A 25052-nucleotide genomic window follows, 5' to 3' on the forward strand; every position below is an offset into this window, starting at 1 on the left:
GACCGAAATATTCACCTTCATTCTATTCCCCTTAAAACCAATCTTCTCATAAGCACCATAAACACCACTTGTCCATGCTTAAAACACAACTATTCCTCATTGTTAAAGACTTGCTTGGAGGATAAGCGAAGTTTTCAATTTGGTATGGATCTCTGAATTTATGATATTCCGTTGCAGGGGCTACCTACCGATGACATGTAAGTTCACAAAGCCCTACAACTTTGATATTTCGGCCAAGAGTATACGAGAATAATGTCAACCACTTCATGTAGAATGTCAATCACTTTATGTTTGCTACGCGTTAACTAGTGATTTGCTTAAATATTAAACGTAATGAGAACCAAATAAGGATTTTTGAATAAATGGTTTGATGACGTGCATATCGAAATTTAAAAATATTAACTAAAACTTGAAATACTCATCTAACCGATAAGATTATGATCTCTTATTGCACTGATGATGCTTTTGCGTGCAAGGGCAAGTGATTCCTCAAACAATGTTACAAGGTCGCAGTAAAGGTCCAGCTACAGCATCCACCTTTCAGTTTCTCAATTTTCGGAAATAGCTGGTTAACGGGAAATGTTCCACTAAATGTTTCTACAAGGGATCTTCTTTCAATGGAGATACGGTGAAAACACTGGTCTCCCATCAATGCAATCTTCGTTAAAATGCAGCATTGTGTACCCACTGTTAGAAACAGATTAGAGAAAACTATTAAGATTCCACAAAGAAAAGAAGTGAAAAAATATTAAGAGAATTCACAATTCTAGCAAAATATGCAGGCCAAGCACAGGTCTTTTACAGATTGAGTAAGAGAAGATACCTAGCTATCTTGATTTTATATACAATTTTTGCCTGATATAGGGTTCATTTCATCAAGGAATTCTGTCAATACTGGCCCGTCTGAATGCTGGAGGTACAAGACTTGGGCAGGAATTCAAGTAAAAGTAACTGGGCTATAAGTTGTTAGTTGCCTATAGCATTTTCATCTTATTTTCCTTGATGTACGTGATTGATGTGTTTTTCTTATATACTAGGCCATTTACAATTTAGGCAATGATCTACAATTGTAAAGGATATATACTCTTGTCAGAAATCAACCGAGTTCATATATTTATCAACCTCCAAAATCTTTCTGTAATCTGATCATAAGAAATTCAATGGAACATATACATATATAGCAAGTCAAAACACTAACAATGAAAAACCAAATAGCATGCTCAAGTCACTCATAAAGTATTACATCAGAAACTTTTCTAGGGACGTGACCAGAATAAAATGCCAGCAACTAGCAGATAATTTATTAGTTGTGATACCTTCTCATATGAAAGATATTCCTCCACTTGATTTTGGTTCAATCAAGCTGCCACGACTTTAGAGAGAAATCAGGCCTCCAGTTACTTGCTGTAATCAAATTGCCAAACTCTTTTAAGGAAATCAAACTCCGCGGATAGCTGAAGATCCTTGTATGGACTTCCAAGTGATATGCGTTTCACAGAATCACGTCTTATATCCACAAAGAATGCGTTAACAGCAGCAACATACGATTCTATGAAAAATATGCCATGCTCCCACTCTCCAATGCAAGTATTACTCTGGCCAAGATGCCGAGGAAGGTCTTCAAGCTGTTGGATAAATACACAGTAATCTCACACCCACTCTTTGTTCTCATAACTCTTCAATACCCATATGTCAACATGTGTACGTGATGAATGGTCAACCAATGCCATGGATCCTCTCAAATTAATGAAGTGAAGGTGGAAGAAAAAAATGTTCCGGCTTGCTTAATGACGGATGAGGAGTCAAATAGAACACTCCTTCTAGCCCTTCTTGAAGTCAAAAGAAACTATGCAGATTTGCCCTCCAACACATGAGAGATCAATAAACCAATGCAGGTCTCCATATGCAGATATTTGCTGTTCGATTAAATTACATGGCAGAACTGAGCTTATCTGTTTCCATGAGCTGGTGCCTAACACATAAACTTGGGTCACCAAACAGCATTGTGCATTTCCAGAAACACGAACAATATTGTAGGTGTGGTTTATATCATCAAAGCTCATGCCATACCAATCTATGATTACCTTCTTTAAAGTGGAACTTGGACGGTACTCATTGGGAGCATGAGAGCTTCTCCCCTGAGAGGGTTGAAAAGGAAGCATGGACCTCGATATACTGTATGCCCTTAAAGAAAAACAAGTTGCAGGAAACAAAACCAACATCATGAGCATATCGGGAGGATGCAATCTATGAGACAATGGCATATCTGCTTTTGTCTCGCAGAAAAGTGATTTTACAGGCAGTCTCAAAAGGATGTCGATGAGGATAACATGCGGTAGCTCCATCAACCTTGCATTGCTGCTGCACTGGCTCATTCGTTTCGTCCTCAGCATCTCCAAATCCTATTGCTATCACAAACAAAGAATCAAATAACAGTTCTTGATTAAATTAAATATGGATCAAGTAACTTTGGGACAACCAGCCAATTCTGAATGCGTGAGTACAAACATAAAATCGATTGTATATGCAATGATGCATCACAATCATAAACATAAAAAACTGATCGAAACAACATCACTACTGAAAGAAGAACACAATTGAATGAGAATATATCATATCAGACTGGAATGAATTAAGGTTTAAAGTCACAATGATACTTACTTCAATTACAGGCTGAAGGGTTAGAGCTGATGTTTGAAAATTACCCAGCCAGAAACTTTACTTCCGTTTCTGTTTCAGTCGCACAGAATAGTGTCTCTCTGTCAAGAAAGAAACGTGTCAGATTGGATGTCAAAATTGTACATGTGCTATTCACGTGATATCAACAGGAAGCCAATCCTATCCCTTGCTGCAATCCCATTGACAAAATTCCACGTGGCGGAAACCCATTGCCCTTCCCAAATTTCTTAGGTTGAGGTTTGTTCGAGACTGGGCTATGAACAAAGGAGAGAGACAGAGAGACGAAGTTGTAGTTTATAGAAACTTGTACAGCGATGGCAGGGATTGCGTTTGGCACTTGCTGTTCAACTATCTCTTCCACCAGGTAACTAACTCATCCAATTTAGTTCCTGCCTGGTTTTTTTACTTATTGGCATAATTCTTCAACTCCTCAACATTTCCAGCAAGACGTACTTCATGAATCTTCATCTGTCTCATTATATACCTGTACTGGGTTCTTGTTTCATTGCTAACAATGTAGAAAATGAATTACAACTCCAACTATTAGACTCAACAATGCCACTACTTCACCTTTGCAGCTTTGTTATATATCTTAGTGGCCCATTTGAAATATACTCTGGTTTTGGTATTTGCTTTTAGTCATATACATGATACTCGTAGTGACATTGTTTGCACATACTATATTTGTTCTCGATATATTCTACTGTTACATGAAATGGAAGTAAGCTGGGGTAGGAATTTGTTTACAGCAATTTCCGCACTTCTTGGTTGAAACTTGAGACTCGTTCTCATCGAGGAGGAACCATCTTAGGGAAATCAAACAATGCCAGGACTTTGGCAATTAGAGCACAAGTGAATTTTGTGAATGCAGACGAAGCTAAAGAATTAATTGCAGAGGGATATACGGTTATTGATGTTCGGGACAAATCTCAATATGATCGAGCTCATATCAAATCATGTTATCATGTGCCTCTTTTCATCAAAAACGAAGACAACGACATCGGTGAAGTTCAATTCTTTGTGTCAAATGGACTCCATACTGATTTTGATTATCCACAACAGTAGGACTTCTATTTTTGCTAATGATTAATGATCCGCAGGCACAATTGTAAAGAGGACTGTGCACAACAATTTCTCGGGTCTGTTCTTCGGGATACCTTTCACTAAACCCAACCCAGAATTTGTACAATCTGTGAAGGGCCAGTTTTCACCTCAGAGTAAACTGTTACTGGTGTGCCAGGAAGGATTGAGGTTAGTTTTTGCTATGCTGCACTGCTGCTAATTTTTTTGATCAGACAATCCTAAACACTGCATTAACATGTTGTGAGAATGTGAGAGGAAGGTAGCATAGTATATAATCGGTTGATACTAAATTTTCTCAACGAGAGGCACAGGTTCTCGACCTTTGCTCAATCTGAATGATTTGCTTTTGACATGATTACAATCTTTTCTAATGTAAAGATCAGCTGTTGCTGCTAGTAAGTTGGAGCAGGCTGGTTTCCAAGAGATAGCATGTATAACATCAGGGCTGCAAAAAGTAAAACCAGGTTAGAATAGATTTTCCGTTTTCTATTGATAATCTTATATATATATATATATATATGCACAATCAGTAAATGCCATTGCTAATTTTTCCTAATTCAGGAGTATTTGATTCTGTTGGATCCACTCAGTTGCAAGATGCTGGCAAAGCTGGTTTGGTAACAGTACAAGGAAAGATCTCAGCTGTACTTGGAACCGTGCTAGTCTGTAAGTCCTCTTGTCCACTTTTAGAAATCTCGAACTTTAGTAGTCCTTATATCTGTGAACTTATTCTTGCTTGACAAACTTCCAGGTGCGTATTTGTTCATCACCTTCTTCCCTGATCAAGCAGAGAAGCTACTTCAATTGGCGCCTACAGGCTAGCTAGCTTTCATAAAATGCTAAATCTTACACTACAGTTTTGCAGCTCAATCCAAACTCCCCAGTGATTTGGGAAAATTGAAGTTTTTGAGGCATCTGCTACGCGACATCAAAGGCAAAAGAGAAAGGAAAGCTAGCTTGTATTTGCGTGTATGTAGCTTGTACATTTCAAGTATAGATGCATCTGTGAATGTGTTCTATGTTTGCAATTTAAATCTTCTTCCATAAAACCACAAACATGATGGACAGAGAAGACGGAACAAGACTAGATTGCAAGATGGCTGCAATTATATATGCTTCTTCCACTGAAACTACAAGAAACATGATCAGCATTGTTACCATACCTCAATAAGGTAGAAATGTAACAGATAAATAACTGAGAGAGCATTGGTTATAACATCTTTCCAACCCTAAACCACATGTAACAAACACATAAATATAGGATATGAGAGAGGCTTAAAAAGTTAACTATTAATTCTATGATTACAGTGAAATTGTCAAAACACAGGTTCAATGGAAAGTTACATTGCACAGCTTTACAATATCACGGTAATTATAGGGAGAAATAACCCATGCATTCGACCATCATTAACCCTAGAATATAGGTCGGCCTATTTCAAAGAACAAAATCAGAAGCAATTTCAACTGGTGGTCCGCTTATATTTTCAAGACATTGTTCCTACTATCGATGCTATATTATAATGGACTAGCACATGTTCCAACATATCTCTATCATTACATATCTTTTGCCCTCCTCTATCTCGATCATTTCTTCAGTGACCAAACCTGGAACCAAAGTTTGCAATGGCTGAAATTCAGGTTGCTATAGACAGATTCAGTGAACTCCCACTGGAAATCGCCCATCACATTTTGTCCTTCCTTCCAATAGCTGATGTTACTCGGGTGAGCAGCTTGTCCAAAAGATGTAGTCGCCTTCGTCTGTCAAACCCCACAGTGAACTTCCATTCGTTTCCCTCTGAGTCCACCCTCACATTTCAGAAGAGGTTAAAGTTGTGGAACTCCTTGGATCGCTTCCTGGTACAACGACGAAACAACAAGGTAAAATCCTTTTTCATTTATTGGAATCCTGAATACCATTTTGCTGAAACCGAAATGGAATGTCACTGTGTTCTTGAGAAACGACGAATCCTGGGTTGGATTCAAAACGCGTTACGTTGTGATGTTGAAAAGCTTACTGTTTACTTTCGAACTCAGATGCCAACTGTAGGCAATCTACATGGTAATAATACAGATTTCCCTTCTTCTATGTTTCTTTGTGAGTCTTTGAGGTACTTAACCCTACACATGAAGTCTGCAACTTTTGAGGCTCCCTCCTTTTCTACTTCTCCTACCTCTAATCTGGTGTACTTGAATTTGGGACATGTAACTATAAAAGATGGTAAAAGGTTCTGCAAATGGGTCTCCTACTGTTGTAGGTTTATTAAGGATTTGAGGCTGGAACAGGTTTATGGGTTGGAAGACATAACCATTGAAAGTTCCTCTTTGGAGTCATTCTCGGTCCGGTTTCCCTGTTATTTTGACATTGATCGCCTTGCAATATCTGGTGATAGAATTAAAGATATAGATATAGATTGGGACTATGATCCAACCCGGAACAACAATACTAGTGTGTTGTATATTTCGGCTCCAAATCTGAAGTATCTGACATGGTATGGGAATATATTGAATCATCAGCATCTTGGGGAAATGCATCGTTTGGAACAAGTTGAGATTTCTCTTTCTTCTTATCATGTAAATGACTTGGATCGCGTTTGTGAGCAGCTTTTGCACAGTATAAGCAGTGTGAAATATCTTCGTCTAGATCAAGTGACTGCTAAGGTAAAGCGACACTATCTAATATATACTTGCTCCTTTACCATTGTGATTGATGAGATTTGTCTGTTTTGGAAGTTGTCTTGACTTTGATTTAATTTTACTGTTGTAGATAGTGTTCAGGGAAGGTTTCACTCCTGCCCCATTGGGCAATGTTTGCAACTTGCGTATGTGGATTTGGTGCAATATTGATGATAAACTTGTGGCAGCCATGACCTCTCTTTTTAGGGCTGTGCCTAATTTGACTACTTTGTCTGTATCATCATATCCTGAGTATCCTTTTCTTGGTGGTGGTACTAATGTAAGTATAAGATTGTGGAATTCCAATCTTGGCACGCCTTGTATTTTTGGTATAAAAGTTCTCTTGATTGATTTGCTTGTTTGTTACTTTTTCAGTTATCTGGATTTGATAAGGGATACTGGGAACTCCAGCGCTTTGATTTTGTTCGTAATTTAGAGCAGGTAACCATGGAGCTTACCTCTGGGTCCAATGGATATGAATTAGCTAAGTATCTGCTTGAGCATGCTTGTAATTTGAAGATGATGTTGGTTATTACTACACCCGATCAGTCAAGTTTAGTACCGGAAATAAGGAGAAGCAACCGTACTTCCAATGCTACAGTGGACATCCTAGAAAAACGGAGACGCAACCGTACTTCCAATACTACACCCGATCATTCAAGTGTAGGATATGATTTAGTCAAGATTGCCTCATCATCGTGTTTAATGACCAAATCCCATGTCGAAATGAATGTTTGATGCTTCTTTTGTGAAAACTTCTATTGTGCAGGCTCTGTTTTTTTTTTGTTTTTTTCATGTCAAACACTCGATGCTTCTGTTGTAGTTTCAACGTAGGGTTCCTTTGTAGTTTCAACTTAGATAGCGTTTGTGAGCAGTTCTTGCGCAGTATTAGCAGTGTGAAAGTTCTTCTAGACCAAGTGACTGCCATGGTAAAGAGACACTATCTAGTACTTAATCGCTCCTTTGCCATTGTGAATTTGTGATTAATTTTAGGAAAAATGTCTATTTAAAGCGTCTCCAACAGATTTTCAAAATTTCTCTAATATGGGAAGTGAAAGTTAAAATCTCTAATACATTGCGTTCAAAATCAAACAATTTTTCTATTTTAGAGATTTCAGCATTTAATACACAAATAAAATACTTAATAAAATATTCTCTTGTTATCTTAAACTCGTTAAAGCATGTGAAAAATTTAATTTTGAGGAATGAAGGTTTTGCTGTAATTTTGAAGACTGAAAGTTTCTTTTTCTTATTCATTCCCATTTTAGAGAATGAGATGAGGAAACTGTTAGATCTAAAAAAGACTTGATATTCTCTAAAATCGAGGAAATTGAGAAAATGAAGAATCTGGTAAAGATGTTCTTAATACTAATTTTAACCCCTCATTGCCAATTCCAATGACAATCTTTTTTATGAGCCCATTAAATGTAAGGAAATTTTTTTTTGTGCCTAAATGAACAAATCTTTAATAAAGTCTTAAGAAATTATATTAATTCTAAGACAATTTTGCTCTCATCTTGAAACGTGCATAGAGAGAGAAAATAGAAGAGAGAGAATACTTGGTCGGACTCCGGTCGCTGGACTTTGGTCACCGAAATCTCGCCGATGGACAAAATCTTGTCGGTGGCTAGGAATCTCGCTAGTCACCGGAAAACGGTCGCTGACTTTTTAAAATGTCACCCAACTTTGCCGGAAGCATACCGTACACCTGTTGGAAGTTTATTAAAGAGCAGTAAGGTTGAAAAATATTTTACTGGGGGGTAATAAAAAAAATTATTACCGAGATATTAATGTGAAATCTCACCAAAACATCTTGAAAGAATTTATAGAAGTAACTAATGAGAGCAAATTAGAAAGTTAATGACAAATGTAACATTTCAATTATTCATATTAGTCATTATATACGTTGTTATTAGCATTGAATATCACCATTATGTGCGCATAATTTCTATTGTAATTGACCTCTATATAAAGAGGATTGATAATGAAATGAGGTAGACGATTTCTGATTGTCATTTTACTTTTACACTAAACTGTTTATTGGGGGCAATAAACTTCTATTTAGGATTTTAAACTTCTACTGGGGGTAATAAAAAATTTATTACCCGGATATTAACATATTATCTCACCAAAACATCACGAAAGAATTTATAGAAGCTAATAAATTGTTTATTGGGTGGGCAATAGACTTCTACTGAGGGCAATAAAAAATTTATTACTGGGATATTAACATGAAATCTCACCGAAACATCTGAAAATGTTTATTAGGGAGCAATAAATGTGTAGAAAAAATTTATTGCCCCCCAATAAATGTTTATTGAGCCCCAAATCAGGTTCCTGCTTGAGAAATTTTTCAATGCTCCCGAAAGACCATGTGGCAGTCTGACGTGGTCCTCCTTTACTATTAAATTTTGACATATGAATTTATTACAACTAAAATATAAACTAAGATTTTCTATATTTTGTGAAATGACCGTCTTAGGTTTTTTATGAGTTTGGCCTAGGGTTTAGGGTATAGGGTTTAAGGTATAGGGTTTAGGATTTAGGGTTTAGGGGTTATGATTTAATATATCAACAAGAAACCCAAAATAGTATTTGACAAAATCACAAAAATTGTTTTTCATCATGAAAATCCACATGTCAAAATTTAAATGTCAAAATTTAAATGGAATGGAGAACCACATCAGAATGTCATGTGGTCCTTTAGGAGCACTATCAAGGGCTTACCAAAAGCTTTGGATTGTAATCTCCTCTCTCGGCCATATCAAGTTAGCAACCATATTTCACCTCCTCAAATCTGTTTTTTCATAACAAAAGCGTGTTCCTCTTATCTTTGTAGAAGATACTAACCCTAGTCTTCCCCAACGCGACCTCAAACTCATCGTATCAAATCCAGAAACCTGAAAAAGTAACAAACAAGCAAATCAATCCAAAGAAACATGATACCACAATACAAGAGTAAAATTAAACCAAGTCAGGACACCATTCGAAACCAAGTCACTCCTGCCCCATTGAGCAATGTTTGGTACTTGCCCATGCCTATTTGGTGCAGTATCGATGATAAACTTGTGCCAGCCATGGCCTTGCTTTTTAGGGCTGTGCCTAATTTGACTATGGATGTTTCATCATCTCCCAGGTTTCCTTTTCGTGGTGGTGTTGATAATGGAAGTAGAAGTTTGTGGATCCCATCTTTGCACGTACCTTGTATTTTGGTATCATGTTTCTTTGGATTGATTTGCCTGTTTGCATACAATAGGTCTGAATTTTTATGTTCATTATGAACAGAAAGATCCTCTATCTACGCCAATACAACAAGGCATAAATTTATGTACATTATGAACAGAAAGATCTTCTATCTATGCCGTAAGTAACTACTTACTAACAATTCCAAACTACTTCATTAGTTCAATTAAAATGCAAAGAGAATAGGCCAGTGATATAAACGTTTTACTCCAGTGTATATACGAAAGGATTATTAATTATTCAACAAGACCTGCTACCTGGAAAGAGCATCACAGGGCCGTTTCTGAAGACAGGAAGGATCATATTCCAAGTAAATTTTAACAAATAACTAAACCACTCTAAAGACAAGTTATGAATACCTAGCAGTGAAAAACAAAAACTCAAAACGGTTAGAGATCCAGTATTCTAGACCCACAAGAAAATAGAAAAGGAAAATTCACAAGGCTGTGAACCTAGGTCAACAAAATATTACAGTAAGATTATTTGTCTTCCCAAAAAATATTACAATGAGATTAGCAAATGTAATTCTAATTCCATCCTGTGCACCGTATCAATGCAAAATTCTGCCATGTATCACTCCAAAGTACAAAGGTTTGATTCTGAGCTGCCTGTAGCACCATCTAAACTAGCACGATGATTATGACAAGGGATCTTAATTGTTCCACAGCATATGATTGAAGCAAGTATCACTCTCCTTGTAGGCAATAAAGCTGTCGAATGTTTCCAGAAGCTGTCACATATATGAACAAACAGTTATTAAAACACATCTTTATAACAAGAAAAGCTCATGGAATTGCATCAAAATAGACTGCATTCACAAATTTATAATTAGGTGATGGTGATGTGACGACCTAACTAAGTGTGAATGTGAAAGTCCTTAGGTCCCCTTCTTTTTTAATCTAACACGTAACAACTGAGAATATCGAAATCCATAGCTTCTATATTAAGAATAAACTTCTCAACACAATTTTCTTTCAATAGAATCTCCACAGCCCTCTCAATTTGCATGATCTTGTTTCCTTTCATATAAAAAATATAGCAAATTCGTCCAGAACATATGGTTTCACAGTTATGCTACAGAGTAAAACTCACACAGCAAACCAGGGATTTGAGAACATATAATATGAGCAAAGATGTTATATAGTACTAAGCTTCCACAACGCACAAGCGTTCATTTGAACATGTAGGCACAAAAACAATTCTTAATATATATCCAAGTACAGAGACTTGGACACCATGTCATTTGAAATAGAGTCCAAGATGCTCCAAATAAATATGATTTTCCAGCATGCCTGAAGAAACTATTATGTAGCAAGGATTATTACCATACAACCAGTCTTTAAAATATACGTGAAGAGCAGTCGATAGTTCCCGTTTTTTGTTGTCCTCAAGAGGTGCTTCTCTCAATAATTGCTTTACCTCCCCTAAATTCTTCTGCTGGAGAAAAATAATAAATATGACAAAATCATCAATGATCAGGAAGATTTCTTTTTTAAGATTCCACATAAAAACATATTAGAACATATTACAAGGAAACATATTAAAATAAAATATAACTATTGAGTGGCATACATTTCTTTCTTGAGATTCCACATAAGCTTCTGGTAACGGAAACGGGTTGTCCTTTGTGGAGCCATGTGCTTCACCTCCACACCAGTTAGGAATCTGCCATCAACAAAATATAAACAGGACTGGACTAATACTTCAGAAAGAAACTGAGCAACATATGAAAATTAGAAGACCATCTCAACCCTCCCTCCCTTCACTCAAGCTAAATATATAGAGAGAACAAAACCACGACTACCAAAAGCAAAATAGCTTTGTCTAAAGACTTATTGGGACTTAATTAGCTATCCACTTAGGAAGCCTCTTAAAGTCTTAATTCCCTATAGTAGGGTCGATATCCTGGTGAGATAACACAAACATCGAGTTTAAAATAAATACACAAAAAATTACCAAAAAATTTGTGAACTGGTCAGGGTCTAAGCAACTAGCAGACTCAGCCTGAGCATCAGAGACACCTGCTGGATGAGATAGTGAATCATGTGGATCAACCATTCCAAGTGGCAGGGGTTCACCCCATCTATTGATAGTAGCATCAATGCCGACTTCACACAAGTGCTCCCCCAACTGACTGTAAAATGTATTGTATGGTGCCACCTGATAAAGTTTTGAAAACATTAAAATATTTATTATTGGAAATTTAAGAATGGAATACCCAACACTTATTATTGCCACGTTACGGTAAAAACTGTCCAACTTTTCACAAACAAACCATAAACATTTTTCATATATAAACTGTAGTTTAATGTATCAAAGAAATCCAATTGCTTGCAAGGAGAATAAAATCTACTGGCAAGGTAAACTATCAACTAAAAATGTAAAGATCCTACCGTGTATTGCTGAATATATAAACCGCGATAAAATTAGCAGTGGTTATAACAACTCCATTGAAACATCATTATCTATGTCGGATACAACAAGACATATGAAGAATACTTTCCAGACCTAGACCCAACAATGAAGAAGCAAAATGCATGTAGAAACCAGGCTTTTATATACAAACTCCCAGTTCAAGTAGACCAAACAAAAAAATTCCAGCTTCACTCTCCAAGGGACCAAAAGAGAAATATAGGCACACGTTACAATGGTGCAATTAACTATAGAGTGGAACTCACCTGCAGCTTATGGTTATCCCCAACAATAAGTGGTCGTTGGTTTACCCCGAGAAAAAACATGCATTCGCGGCAGTTAGCTATGCAGATTCGATTTGCTGCTGTGATCACATGAACTCGCTCACAGTGCTCAATTCTTACGGCCTGTAGAACAATAAGATTATCAAAGACAAACTTCACCACTAAAAAATAAATATAATAATAATACTATATATATACACACACATGTGCTCAAGTCAACCACGATCCACATTCGTTGTATTTATAACAGTAATTACTAGGTTCAATAGATAAGGGTTTAAAGAATTAATTTCATTTTTTAGCATGATAAAAGAAAATGACGGAGACCGAAGCATTTTGGGATAGATACTGACTGCATGCTTCTTAGTTAGGCACTTACGGTACAAGCTACCTGATCACAACCAATATTAAAGATCCTTCACCTCACATTGTTACATTTTCATTTTAGTGACCTCAATACCTATGAACATAAGGCCAGCAGGTCATCTTGGCATACTACTACTACATCTACAGTTAAATAAAGATAAGTTATTAAAAATTAAAAATAAAAATAAAAATAAAAAAGAAGAGAAAAGACTCTGGAGTCATCGACATAAGAAGGTAAAATTTGAACCCAAGTTCAGTAGATCAAGCAGCCATAAGCTTATGGGGAAGGGGAAACGACAATGCAACGTGTCAATAGCACTTAAGGTATCAGATATGAGCATTATCCAATAAGCTTTGGTCAAACTATTTCTTTTTGTAAGGTACGAACATTTAGTCTTAAATCTGGTGACAAAAGAGGATCACTTCTACAGTTTTATCTCAAGGCAACAAAACACAGCAGTTAAGTATGCTTAATTGGGCCGTAACTTTCTCCACTTATTGTTTAGTGATGCAGGAGCATCCAGAAAGTCCTAAATTAGGATATTATTATTATTATTATTTATGTTTTATTATTTTTCTGTAAGTCTTTCCTGTTTTGTTAGGGTTTGCTATTGCCTATAAATCTAGCCTTTTAGAGTCTTGTAAGTGAGCTTTGTTGTTTTGAATAAAATTATACATAGTTTCTTTGGGACATTCTGCCCTAGAACTCAATATATCGTTCCTACTTTAATCCTACAGCAAGTATTTCTCTGCAATTGCTTGTTTTCGTTGAGAACTTCCGCTCTCAAGTGTTTTTACCCCTGATCTAGCCGCAAGACAGAAACTTTCAGTTTCTGCCCTGCATTATTTAGGATCCAAGATGACTGTTTTATAGCAGGTGCGGATGTTACTGAGACATAAGCATGAAGTTAACATTAACATAGTGCTAATAAAGTAGATTAAGAACAGGAAGCCAATTTAAACCAAAAATCTTGACTTCTTTATGCCTTAGATATCCAAATTCTTCAAATTCCACAATAAGTCATACAGAAACAATGTCTATAACTTACAGAGAGTACTAGTTTCTAAATCATCAACTTCAGTACCTCTTAAATTATGTTTTATTATCCATCTGTTTACCAGGTACTGCATAAAGCATACCATAGATACCATTTAGCACTGTAGTCCAACCCAACGCAGATTGTTTCACTACTATTACCTTTCCAACAGCTCCAAGGACAATTGTCGCATCAGAGCATCCATACACAGTGGCATATCTCAGAGGTGCTAATATATAGATCACTGAATCGTGGCAGTTTAAAACCTGAAATTGCAAACAAGTTAAGAGCAATCTTTTATACCTCTGGCATAGAACAATCTAATTTCACTCGAATGTCATATGCATAAAGCATGAATGACAGCTATTGAGAACATTACAGCAAGATTGTTGATAATTCTGAGTCAGACTATTAAAAGATGCATTATCTGCCAACTGATAAAACTTATGAGACTCAAAATCATTTCAAGGGGTTGTATAATTAACATTATGATCAGCTTGAAACAGAAGCTACCTCACATCCAATAAAGCATATAAGACTGTGCTGAAAGACTCCAAATAATTGAATGAATGAAATAAATATAGAAACTGAAGCATCTAAACTAGGATAAAAGTAAGTTCGTTCGGACATATTAGCCAAGCCCTTCAAACTTCTATATCCCTCATTACTCATAGAATATGCAATTGCACAGCATCCAACCATGGTGGCTAACAACACACAAGTCAGCTAGGTAATCCTTTGGTGTCCATAAGATGTAACTATTATATTATTCACATAGATGCCAAATTTATGATTAAATTACGAGTTATGTTTATCATTGTGTTCCTTCGATTCTGTAGCTCTTTTGAGCTTCTAGAAATGTTTGAATTGAAAGATAATGATAATGTAAGCTGGACAAACAAATGGGAACTGATATTTACATAAGTAACAAGCGGAAGCAAAAGGGTTTTACAAACTAACCTTTACAGAAGGACCTTTAAGATCAGATGCATGCCTTACAAGTGAGGATTTGGAGATCCCTTCAATAAAACTTGAACCTCTAACACTTGTCGAGCCTTTGGTAGAACTTGTGCAGGCATCAGCCATGGGAACATCTTGATCTGACGAACTGGGCATGCCATTTTCTTTAGGAGAAATTCTTTCAGAAATATTTTCCAGAGCAGAAGCTATGTTACTTAAAACCCACTCATGAACTTGTGAGGCAGGGACAGGAACGGCAGGCATATCAGGATCTGAATTTGCAAAGAAGGGAGCATATTGGCTCAATTGACCACTTTCGGATCCTTTATCGCCAAACTGGATCAGAAACCCAAGGTGCTCAAATCTTTCCATGGTTAGAACCTAAGACAATATGGTCAAATTAGATAAGTACAAGTGGGCCTTGAAGATACTGACAATAATCAACAATTACATATGCCACAATACAATAGCAACAGGAACTCATAAGTGGAGTTAGCTGCAAATGATTGGTTGTAAAGTCCTTCCAAAGAATTTTTTTTTTTTTTCTTCATTCTAACAAATATACTAACAATGCTTGGTCGACCGATACAAAAAGTTGTTCTGTCAGGACTCACGACACAAACAAGTGATTGATCTGTCATTAAATACCTGACTCATTCCAAATTCTGAACTCACAGCAGTAGTGCCAGATAGAAAAAAGTAGTGCTAACAGTATAACTTAATATACCAGGGTTTATTGTTCGCATAGTAACAATTCAACCAGGTAAACAATAAATAATGAAGCAGAATTGCGTTAACTGAGTGTTGGACTAACTTCATTCTGTTTCCAATAAGTTTTGCTATACCTGTTTGTTAGGCGGACCATAAGCAACATTCACTGCATAAGAATAGTGGGACATTCATGCTCCAAGATATAACAAGGAGAAATCACTTTCCAATATACAGTTCACAAGTGATCATAATTACAGAGGCACCCATGACATAACCAAACAATGAATAAAAGGAAGTAGATGCTTGTGGAGAATAAACTTTTCCTACCAATTTGAAGAAATTGACCGACAGGCAAAAGTAACTCAAAATATGTTACCATTACCGTCTAATATATACAAATAGCAACGTGATAACACATGGTAAAGATTACATTAAAATAAGAAGGGTAAGTGGTGATTTCACAAACCAGAGATTCTTCGCCTTCCCCCTCCACTGGTTCTGCTAACAGTGAGATCAGGTTAGCCAAATGCTTTTGCAGATATGATAACTGATGGGCCTCTTCATCAGCCTGTGATGGCACAAACCGACGGCTATTGCTACGCACAAGCTGCAATTTGTGTTCGATTGACGTAAGTTTATTGTAACAAAACAAAATGTCTCAAATCAATGTTTCAAGAACAAAGCTGAAGACTTTCAACTTCAAAAGCTCCAGATACCAAATAGCTCCTCTGTACTACAGAGATTCATCCCATTGAAACCGAATAAACAAAACCTCCTCCCAACAATTACAATAACCTTATAAGCTCAATTTTGCAACAGTGTAAATAAAGAAACTGAATGAATCTACAGAAAAATCTTAAAATATGCATCCTACATGATTAAACAAGCAGATCCCTACACAGCAGGTAACTTCTACTTAAAGTGCAGCGCGGGCCAATACTATGATCATTGTAGATAAGGCAATGAATTGCTATAACTCATACCAGTACTCTTATTTCAATACCTATGCACACAATAGATCATAAACTCCAACCAGAACAAAAGGGAATGCTAGAAAAACGAGCACATCAAACCAGAATCGACTTTAACACTCCCACATTGTATCCAACCGCAACAAATTATTCCCACCATCCAAATAACCCCACTTGAAATGCAAATAACTCTGCTAATGCCTTCCAAAGTAGTACCTTTGAGCCCTAAATTAACATAACTACACCCTACGTTCCAAACCAACTGCCAGAAATTCAAAGCATTAATCTTGCAATTCAATCCTATCCTCCCAAATTCACCACTAACTAATCACAGCAACATTGCAATATCCACCACCCCAGACAAAACAAAGCAATCAATTCCGGCGACGAATCATCACCTGCAACGGCGACAGAGCCGACAGATATCCGTCGAAAGCTGACGTCGACGGCCAAACATCGGCAACGGCGGCGGAATCCTTGTGCGTTCTCGGCAACAATTTCTTGTAGGACTGAATGTAGAGGAACAGAACCAGATCATGCACATCGGCTCCGACCTCATCAATCACATCCGGCTTGGCCAGGACGAGCGGGTCCGATTCCAAGTGAAGAACCGACGCTAGGGTATCGAGGACGAGCCTCGCGAGATCAATGGAGATCTGGAGCGACTCGGAGATCGCGGCGGCGTTGACGCGGTGATTCGGCGACTGCTCGATGAGCTTGTGCTTGAGGGGAATTAGGGTTTGCGTGGGGTCGGCGAAGATGAGCTTGGGGATGGAGAGCAGCCCATGCTCGAAAGGCTCGCGCCGGGGATGAATCAGAAAGGCCGGGTCTTTGGCGGCGGCGGTGGCCGATGACGACGACGTTGAGGGCTCAATTGGCTCGCTCATGGCTTTGCTTTGTTGAGTCAGATTTGTGGAGTTGCAGATCTTCCAGAAATGAATAATGAGAGAGAGGTTGGGGAAAGAGTGAGGGGAGATGATCGGGTGCGGGCAGGGTGCTTCAGCGATGGACTTCGTGGAGGCTTTCGATTGGGTAGTTGTGGAGTGTACTGGTGCGGTGACCAATAGTGTGTTGCACTGTGTCCAATTCTGAAAGGGGTTATAGTGGAAAGGTCCCGTGAATATGTTTTAGGACAAAGTCCGATCATCGTCGTCACTAACTTGGACCATTTTTTTTCAATTTTTGGTTCAAAATTGTATAGATCATAGAGTGTTGCAACAATTTGTTATTAAATCCAACTATAGGAATGTTGACACCTTACGCTTTGTGAGTAGTAGGGGTGGAATTTTGAAACCGAAAACCGAAAAAAATCGAGTCGAAAATCAGACCGAAACCGGAAAAAATCCAAACCGAATTAAGAAAAACCGAACCGAACCGAAAAACCAAATCTCTCTAAAACGACATCTTTTTTTGTCTTTATTTTCATATTAAATATTTGATTTGAACAATATGGTTTTATGTTCTATATAATTATATGTTTGTCTATTCTAATATTTTGCTTTTTATTTTCGTTTTATGTATATATAGAAATGTTTTAGTGTCGTGTATGCGAAGTATAGAGAGTAATATGTTACCTCTAAAATCAAAGTCCTTATTCTTGCAAGCTTTAGATGATAGACTCTAAATTTAATTTATTTTTCTCTTATTTATTCAAATTTATGATTTTTAAACTTTAAAATTCGGAATTTATTTGGATGGACTTTAAACTATGGAGTTTATATTTTGTGTTCAAGATGAACTTAGAAGTTTTAAAATTATGGTTTCATGGTGTGCTAGTGTGGTCAATTCTCAATACTTTCGAAATTATTGAGTATTAAACTTTCAAAGTATCTATTTGGTTTATAAATTGTTGGTTTGTTGAAGAATCATTGCCAAAAATTTTATTGATATATTATATGTGCTTATAAAAACAAGTAATGGAAGAAAAAAAAAGACTTAAAATACGATAATTTTTTACTAAGCCAAAAACATACAAATTTTAAGAAAAATTATTTTAAAAAAGAAGAAGAAAAACTGTAAAAAAACCGAAACCGAACCGAACCACGGTTTGGTTTGTTTCCGGTTCAAGGTCTCAAAAAATACCAAACCAAACCGAATTTTTTATTCGGTTTGATTTCCGGTTTTAGGTGAAAACCGAACCCACCCATAGTGAGTAGAGGTAAAAAAAATATTGGTAAATACATTCATTACGTAATCATTTAATCTTATTCTTGACAAGTTTACAATTAAACAAAATAATCACACTTTTTTGTTTTTTTTGTTTTTCTAAGGTTATCGCTCTAGCGCAGCCACCAACCCTAAACTCTAAGGTCATCGTGCTTTGCGCGACCACCAAGTTGGAGCCTCCTCTGGCACCAAGTCTCTATTCGGTGTGCGGCAAGGTAACGTTCTCCTCTGCCTTCAATTGCTATGGTTGCCATTTCGTGGTTCCAACATCATCGTCGCCTCTGTAATGGATCCAGTCTTTCCTTTGAATGGTGGTTACTTATCAACAACAACCCACCAAAGCGAATAAGAAAGGCCTTTGCATCAAGGTTGTCAATCAAATCTGAGTGTGGGCTCTAACCGGCGAGCGTGGGCACCGAGTTTTCGGCTTCGACCACGACGGGGATGCCTCAAAGTGGAAGAGTTGGAGGTGATGAGTTTCAACCCGATTTGATCGATTTATGGTTGAGAAGGTTGGTAGTGAATCGTTGAGACGGGAATCGATCAAGACTACGTTTGGATGGTTTCAAGACCAAGTACGACGGTTTCAATCGATGCTGATTGTGACAAACTTTGAAACCTTGAATCGGCAAGGATGGATGTGTGCGCGCTGGACAAGTACCGGAATTGCACTGGGCTGAAGACTTGACGACGAGGTACGCTGTGGCTATGGTAATCCCTATCGGGAAGAAGGTAGATAACGGATCTCGTAGCAAACCCAATTCGAGTTGGGTGCCCATATTAACTTTGAGCCCAAATCTTATTAGGTGTCTAGTACCTTTCTGAGGTCTAATGTAGGGTCGGGGCCAACAAAGGGATGGGCTTCATCATGGGCTTATCCTGAAACCTTATGGAGGTGGGCTCCCTTACGGACCGAATGAATGTACTCTGGTATGCTAGGGTTCCGAATTTGGGATCTGGGATATATGTTTTCCCAAACATTTATGTTATTTTTTTTTTCCATTGTTTAGAATTTTGTTAAAATTGCGGCTTTTGTTAAATTTTGTTCATAGTAATACGTGATATTAAGCATGTTTGGTGAGCAAATTATTTTTACCATTATCGCGTTATAAAGTTATATGCTATGCATATTTTAATTTTATTAACATATCATGTAAATTGTACTACTATGATAAAGTAATAGTCATATTTTTCTTGATGCTTCGTGAAGGCCTATCACCTCCAATTAGACTATTGTTTAGTCTCAAAGTTTATTTGTACAATGATTTGATGATTTAGATTTCCTGGATGAGACATTGATTTGATTATTGTTGACATATTAAAATTCGAATTATATTTTGAAGCATTGAATTTATTAGATTTTTGTTTATTACAAATATACACATGGTTCGAAACATCACTATAACGATGCAAAGCAACGCATCCAACGAATAAAAAGAAAAATTATTAGCTAGAATGAAAATCATATCATTCTACCTAAATAGAAATAGTCTAAAGAATATGAGGTTTATTTTTCAAATTACATACACTCTCGTATACTTGTAAGGATTAAATTCATTTTACCTCTTGAGGTTTGAGGTTAACTTCATTTCAATCCCTGTTCTCTCAATTTTGAAAATTTATCCCCTAAATTTCTAATTTTCATCAGATTTGCCAATTTATTAATATTCCATCAAATTTAAACATTAATTTTGACTTTCTGACTCACTTTAAGGCCTAAAATAGTCATTTAATAACAAATATCACACTTTACAGCCCATTTTCTATGATTACATGTTAGCATTTGGGAGAAAATCTGTTGTCCTCATTTTCCTGTCTCCTTCTCTGTCTCCCACTAAAATTTTGACACTTGTCTTCCACATCAGCAACTTTAACATCCACTTAAGAGCATGTCCACCCATGACAAAAAATTCAACCCAGGTTGAATGACACAGAGGAATCCAACCCAAGTGAAAAAAAACTCACTTTCCACCCATAAAATGGGTCATCTCATTTTTCAACCCAGGTTGGATTGTTGGGGAGAGAAGTGACCCAGGTTGGATGAGAAATCCATCCCAGGTTACTTCAAGCCACATCAGCTGAACCCACCCACATGGGTGACATCAGCCTGACGTGACCAAAACTTCACTCCCAACTAAAGTGCGTCGAAGATACGAACGAATAGCAGCCCAGACATGGAGCGTCCTACCATGCTTTTGTCGTGACATGCCAAAGATTGTTGGGGTTTGTGCCACGTGTTGTCGTCTCCTTCTCCCATTCCATAATTCAAAGCCTAGGGCCCACATTTAGACCGTTGGATTCAATCAAAAGTTGAATCCAATGGTTTATAATTAATCACTATTATTTTTGTATAACGGTAGAGGAAAAATAGAAATTTATATTTTTTTAGTATTTTTAGTATAATTAATCACTCTTCTATAATATATTCTTTTATTTTCTTACAAATTTCTCTAAGTTTGTGTTGTGTTCTTTTTATTTGAATGAATTTTATTCCATAAGTTTAAATTACTATAATTAATTTCATTAAGTCATATTGTTTATTTAATTACTATTTATTTGCAACTAAAATCATTATTCACACCCTTTCAACAACAACCAAAAAAATCATTATTCACACTGAAAAACATTTGAATTAAATTCAGTTTGCCCCATTGTGGTTTAGAGGTGAATTCATATTAGTCCCCAAACTTTCAATTTCATCAGATTACCCCCCGAGCTCTTGTTTTTCTGGTAATTTAGCTTCTCAACCCCGAAAACGTCATCACATGTCATCAAATTTCAATGTCACAATTAGACGAAGCATGAGTAATAGGAGACGGCAGACAGAAAAACAAGAGTTTGGGGGATAATTTGATGAAATTGAAAGTTTAGGGACTAACATGAATTCACATATAAACAACAGTGGGGTAAACTGAATTTAATTCAAAACGTTTTTAAAAATTCAATAAACAGTCACTACCAGATGACAACAATCTCACATTTCTGACGAGTGGAAACTGCTGCCGAGTCACAGTGACCCAGAGTGACCCAGGTCACTTCATTCAATCTAACCCAACGGATGAACTTGCTCTAACAGAGTTATAGAAAATTATTTTCTCTAAGTAAATAAAAGCCAACAGTAATTAAACCCAAATTATTTCCTTAAAAAAAGAGAAAAAAAAATGAAGAAGAAGTAAAGACGACATCGCAAATCCAAATCTGTGTGCATTGCTAAAGATCAAACTGAATTGAAGGTTTATGTTCTTCAGACGAAAGGTTGTGCATGAAAACCAGTATCACTTGCTGATAAGAATTAGAGAGGAGGTTCACCTATCCTTCCACTTCCAGAAAAGGTGAAAAACTACTTGACTTTCATATGATCCAAGGGATTTTCATATTATAATTCTTGATATTGAGAGTGAACCTAAAACTTGAAAATCATGAACCCATATCACACTTTTAATCTCAGAACTTATTCATGAACCCATATCAAAATCTACTTATGATCCCAAAACTTACTCATGAACCCAAATCATAATGATCCTACTCATGAACCCAATCACAATAAGATCAAACCAATCTTACTCATGAATCCAATCATAATTAGATCAAAATGACCGCGAAATTCAAATAGGAAATTAAATTAAATTCCAGAAAGGAAGATTGGAACCCAGTGGGAGAGAAAATTGGATTGAAACCACAACCAATTTTTCGAAGATATCTCCAATCTAATGTTAAACACAATTGAATCCTAAAGAAGATCACATTGAATCCCAACCAAAACCTTGGTGTGTTGTTGTGCATTCAACGTTGAGAAGCCCTCAAGGTTAAGTCATACTCTAACATACATACTGTTCTTTTATTATCTTTTGCATAAATTTTATTTTTGAAATTTGAGGTTAACAGAGTTAATTTTGGTTTAGATGAGTTGGATAAAATAACATATGTCAAAATTTTAATGGGGGACAGATAATAGGACAGGGAAAATAGGGACAAAAGATTTTCTCCCTTAGCATTTAACGTCCGAATTTTATGACTCACTTTAAGGCCTAAAACAGTAATTTAATGACAAATATCACACTTTAGAGCCTATTTTCTATGATTACATGTTAGCATTTAACGTCCGAATTGGATGAAATTTTTCTATGATTACATGTTAGCATTTAACGTCCGAATTGGATGAAATCTTAGCAAATAGGCATGATTGATGAAATAATTCAGGGGGTAAATTTTTGAAATTGAGAGAATGGAGACTGAAATGACGTTAACCCTAAATCTCGAAGGGGGGGGGGAGGGGGGGGGGGGGTAAACTAAATTTAACCCTACTTGTAAGGATGATATCAAAAAGAAACCGAGTGCTTAGCTGACAGTGAGAATACTCACAAATTAAAGTCACAAAAGTTGTATGCACCAAGAGCTGATCGAACTTTGTTAAAGTTTCAAGAAATTCGTGTCAACGATTATTATATGAAAACTCACTCTGAGAATAGAATGAAATTACCTCAAAAATGTGAAAGGAAACACATTTTAAAGAACATAACGAGTCACCTACAACGAAATGTGGGATACCGACTCACACAAGGTTTGACATAATCACATATAACACCATGGTTGACATGATGATCCGTATTTTAATGAACTCGTATGGACTTCCCCTCTTTTGAGTGAATAATAAAAAGGGACAAAATTTAGTCACACTGTAAGGTGACGACACTAACTCTGATTGCCAGAAACTAGCCGGTCATAGCTAGTTCTGCTCCAACGCAACCATTGCACTCTAAAGCACCTGATGCGCAATATGCCTCCCATTATGTCTTATTGATTAAGTTCAAAGGCACATCACCCATTTTGCAAAGCCTGTTCTTTAGCAAAAATATGATTGAGACCTCCATATGCTAAAGATATAAACCAAAATATTTCATTCTTACAAAGAATACAACGTGAAGATTAATTCGGACCTATCCATACGGGAATGTGGACCATTAAAGTACTTTATGGTTAGGGAGAACATTTCGACACACTAGTCACATGTCGAATTATTGTCCACAAGAAATGCTGCATTTGCAAAACTCTTAAAACATATTATACGTTGAACAAAATACTGGTCACTCCTTATAATTTGAGTGTTGCGATAGTTTTTTCTTCAAGTTTTTAATTTCAACCGATCACTACTCGTACTATCTAATCTCACATAATTGGATCCAATAGTAATGTTTTCTTCAAAATTAGTGGTTAATTAGGTGATGTGGCAAGGTGATGCGCCATGTAGATTCACATGGGATTGTAAAATTCCTTTAATATTCCTAGTCTATTAGACTTATATATTCTTCCATTCCTCCCACTAATTAAGGTCAGACTAAGTCTTAAGCAGACCTCAATGTATATTATGCTAAGCATTATTGTTGTCAAGAGGAAACACATATTTAGCTATCATGCTATACATAAATACATCCAAAGAATCTTATCACAAAAGTATTTATCAAAAGCCTTAAAAATAAAGATCAGCAAGAAATATGTCCACCCCACAGAGATACCATCTTCAATCTTTTTTCTCCCAAACGACCCAATCCAAATGTCTGCTCTCTACCAATCCTAATTCCGAAATACCGACTGCTAATCAAAAGCCCTTGCAAGAACTGTATTTGCAAAGGAATTTGAAACTAATAGTTTTGGGTTTTGGAAAGAAATTGATGATATTTAGGTGTAATTCAAAAGCTGTGGTTGTGTTGGGTTTGGAGAAATGGGAAAGATCGAGGTTTGGGTTTGTTTGGAATGAAGGGCATTATGCTTGTGAGACTGCATGTGGGTGTCTAGCAATAGAAAAGAGAGGTCCGGCTAGAATTCTGGGTTTTGGCAGAAGAAGGTCAAACTATGTTTCTTATTTGGCTTCTAATTGGGTCTTCGAACGAAATTGTACATGACATGTTGCGTTCGTGCTTAGATTGCAGAGGACATACTACCGATGAGAATAGACAATTAGGTGGCCAGATTGAATTTTGGGTTTGTAAAGCAACTTGAGCGTCGTCTTTTTTTTGTATCAGCAAACGACAAAAAAGAGAATCTGGTCTGTGGCATGTCTGTGGAGAGAATAGAGAGAGTTGGTTTGGGGAGAGTGGGAGATAAGGAGACTGGTTTTGAGGGTGAAGAAGATTAAGACGGGAAGGGAGGTTAGAGGTGAGGGTTATTCACGCTCATGGTGGATTTTTTTTTGTTTTTTTTTTTATAGGTTAAGTGAGAAAGTTCTGGGATTTAGAAAATGGGCCGAGGACAACATGGACATTTTGTCTCAAGAGAGCTTTGTCATAGGATGCATCCTGCTGAGTTGGCATGGAAAAATATGTCAAGAAAGCAAATTAACTGTGCATCATACAGACATATAACAGAATAACCTAATTGTGTGAGATTAGATAGTAGAAGTGATAGGTTGAAATTGTGTGAGATTAGATAGTAGAAGTGATAGGTTGAAATTGAAAACTCGAGGACTAAAC

At 36.7% G+C, this 25052-nt stretch overlaps 3 protein-coding genes and 1 non-coding gene across 4 annotated transcripts; 2 read left to right on the top strand and 2 right to left on the bottom strand.

The window, feature by feature from the left end:
- Window positions 1-635: 635 nt before the first annotated feature.
- Window positions 636-2406, bottom strand: LOC101296500. The gene is made up of 2 exons (XR_185068.1): window positions 1317-2406; window positions 636-687 (listed from the first exon to the last, which is right to left on the bottom strand). It is a non-coding gene; the product is annotated as an uncharacterized LOC101296500 (transcript).
- Window positions 2407-2930: 524 nt separating this feature from the next.
- LOC101296692 (rhodanese-like domain-containing protein 9, chloroplastic-like) lies at window positions 2931-4804 on the top strand. Its single transcript, XM_004304335.1, has 6 exons — window positions 2931-3043; window positions 3429-3682; window positions 3780-3930; window positions 4141-4226; window positions 4324-4428; window positions 4514-4804. The coding sequence occupies exons 1-6, from the start codon at window positions 2994-2996 to the stop codon at window positions 4582-4584; spliced, it is 717 nt and encodes a 238-aa protein (XP_004304383.1). The 5' UTR covers window positions 2931-2993; the 3' UTR covers window positions 4585-4804.
- Window positions 4805-5385: 581 nt separating this feature from the next.
- Window positions 5386-7418, top strand: LOC101303261. The gene is made up of 6 exons (XM_004306175.1): window positions 5386-5619; window positions 5797-5870; window positions 6018-6420; window positions 6527-6715; window positions 6811-6876; window positions 7311-7418. Exons 1-6 carry the CDS (start codon window positions 5386-5388, stop codon window positions 7416-7418), a joined length of 1074 nt encoding a protein of 357 aa, XP_004306223.1.
- A 2452-nt stretch (window positions 7419-9870) lies between these two features.
- LOC101296985 (TBCC domain-containing protein 1-like) lies at window positions 9871-17618 on the bottom strand. Its single transcript, XM_004304336.1, has 9 exons — window positions 16818-17618; window positions 15915-16055; window positions 14738-15118; window positions 13939-14043; window positions 12357-12497; window positions 11635-11838; window positions 11251-11343; window positions 11004-11115; window positions 9871-10408 (listed from the first exon to the last, which is right to left on the bottom strand). The coding sequence occupies exons 1-9, from the start codon at window positions 17304-17306 to the stop codon at window positions 10365-10367; spliced, it is 1710 nt and encodes a 569-aa protein (XP_004304384.1). The 5' UTR covers window positions 17307-17618; the 3' UTR covers window positions 9871-10364.
- Between the last annotated feature and the right edge of the window lie 7434 nt (window positions 17619-25052).

The sequence above is a fragment of the Fragaria vesca genome, linkage group LG6 (assembly GCF_000184155.1).
Source record: "Fragaria vesca subsp. vesca linkage group LG6, FraVesHawaii_1.0, whole genome shotgun sequence".
Classification (NCBI taxonomy): Eukaryota; Viridiplantae; Streptophyta; class Magnoliopsida; order Rosales; family Rosaceae; genus Fragaria; species Fragaria vesca.

Excerpts from the sequence above, each read along its gene's own strand:
- LOC101303261 (XM_004306175.1), top strand. The coding sequence starts at position 5,386 with ATGGCTGAAATTCAGGTTGCTATAGACAGATTCAGTGAACTCCCACTG. Across the intron at positions 5,620-5,796 it reads ACTCCTTGGATCGCTTCCTG|ATGCCAACTGTAGGCAATCT; the intron begins GTACAACGACGA and ends TTTCGAACTCAG. Across the intron at positions 5,871-6,017 it reads TTTCTTTGTGAGTCTTTGAG|GTTTATTAAGGATTTGAGGC; the intron begins GTACTTAACCCT and ends CTACTGTTGTAG.
- LOC101296692 (XM_004304335.1), top strand. The coding sequence starts at position 2,994 with ATGGCAGGGATTGCGTTTGGCACTTGCTGTTCAACTATCTCTTCCACC. Across the intron at positions 3,044-3,428 it reads TCAACTATCTCTTCCACCAG|CAATTTCCGCACTTCTTGGT; the intron begins GTAACTAACTCA and ends ATTTGTTTACAG. Across the intron at positions 3,683-3,779 it reads AAACGAAGACAACGACATCG|GCACAATTGTAAAGAGGACT; the intron begins GTGAAGTTCAAT and ends AATGATCCGCAG.
- LOC101296985 (XM_004304336.1), bottom strand. The coding sequence starts at position 17,306 with ATGAGCGAGCCAATTGAGCCCTCAACGTCGTCGTCATCGGCCACCGCC. Across the intron at positions 14,044-14,737 it reads TTAAAGGTCCTTCTGTAAAG|GTTTTAAACTGCCACGATTC; the intron begins GTTAGTTTGTAA and ends TTGCAATTTCAG. Across the intron at positions 11,344-11,634 it reads ACCAGTTCACAAATTTTTTG|ATTCCTAACTGGTGTGGAGG; the intron begins GTAATTTTTTGT and ends TGTTGATGGCAG.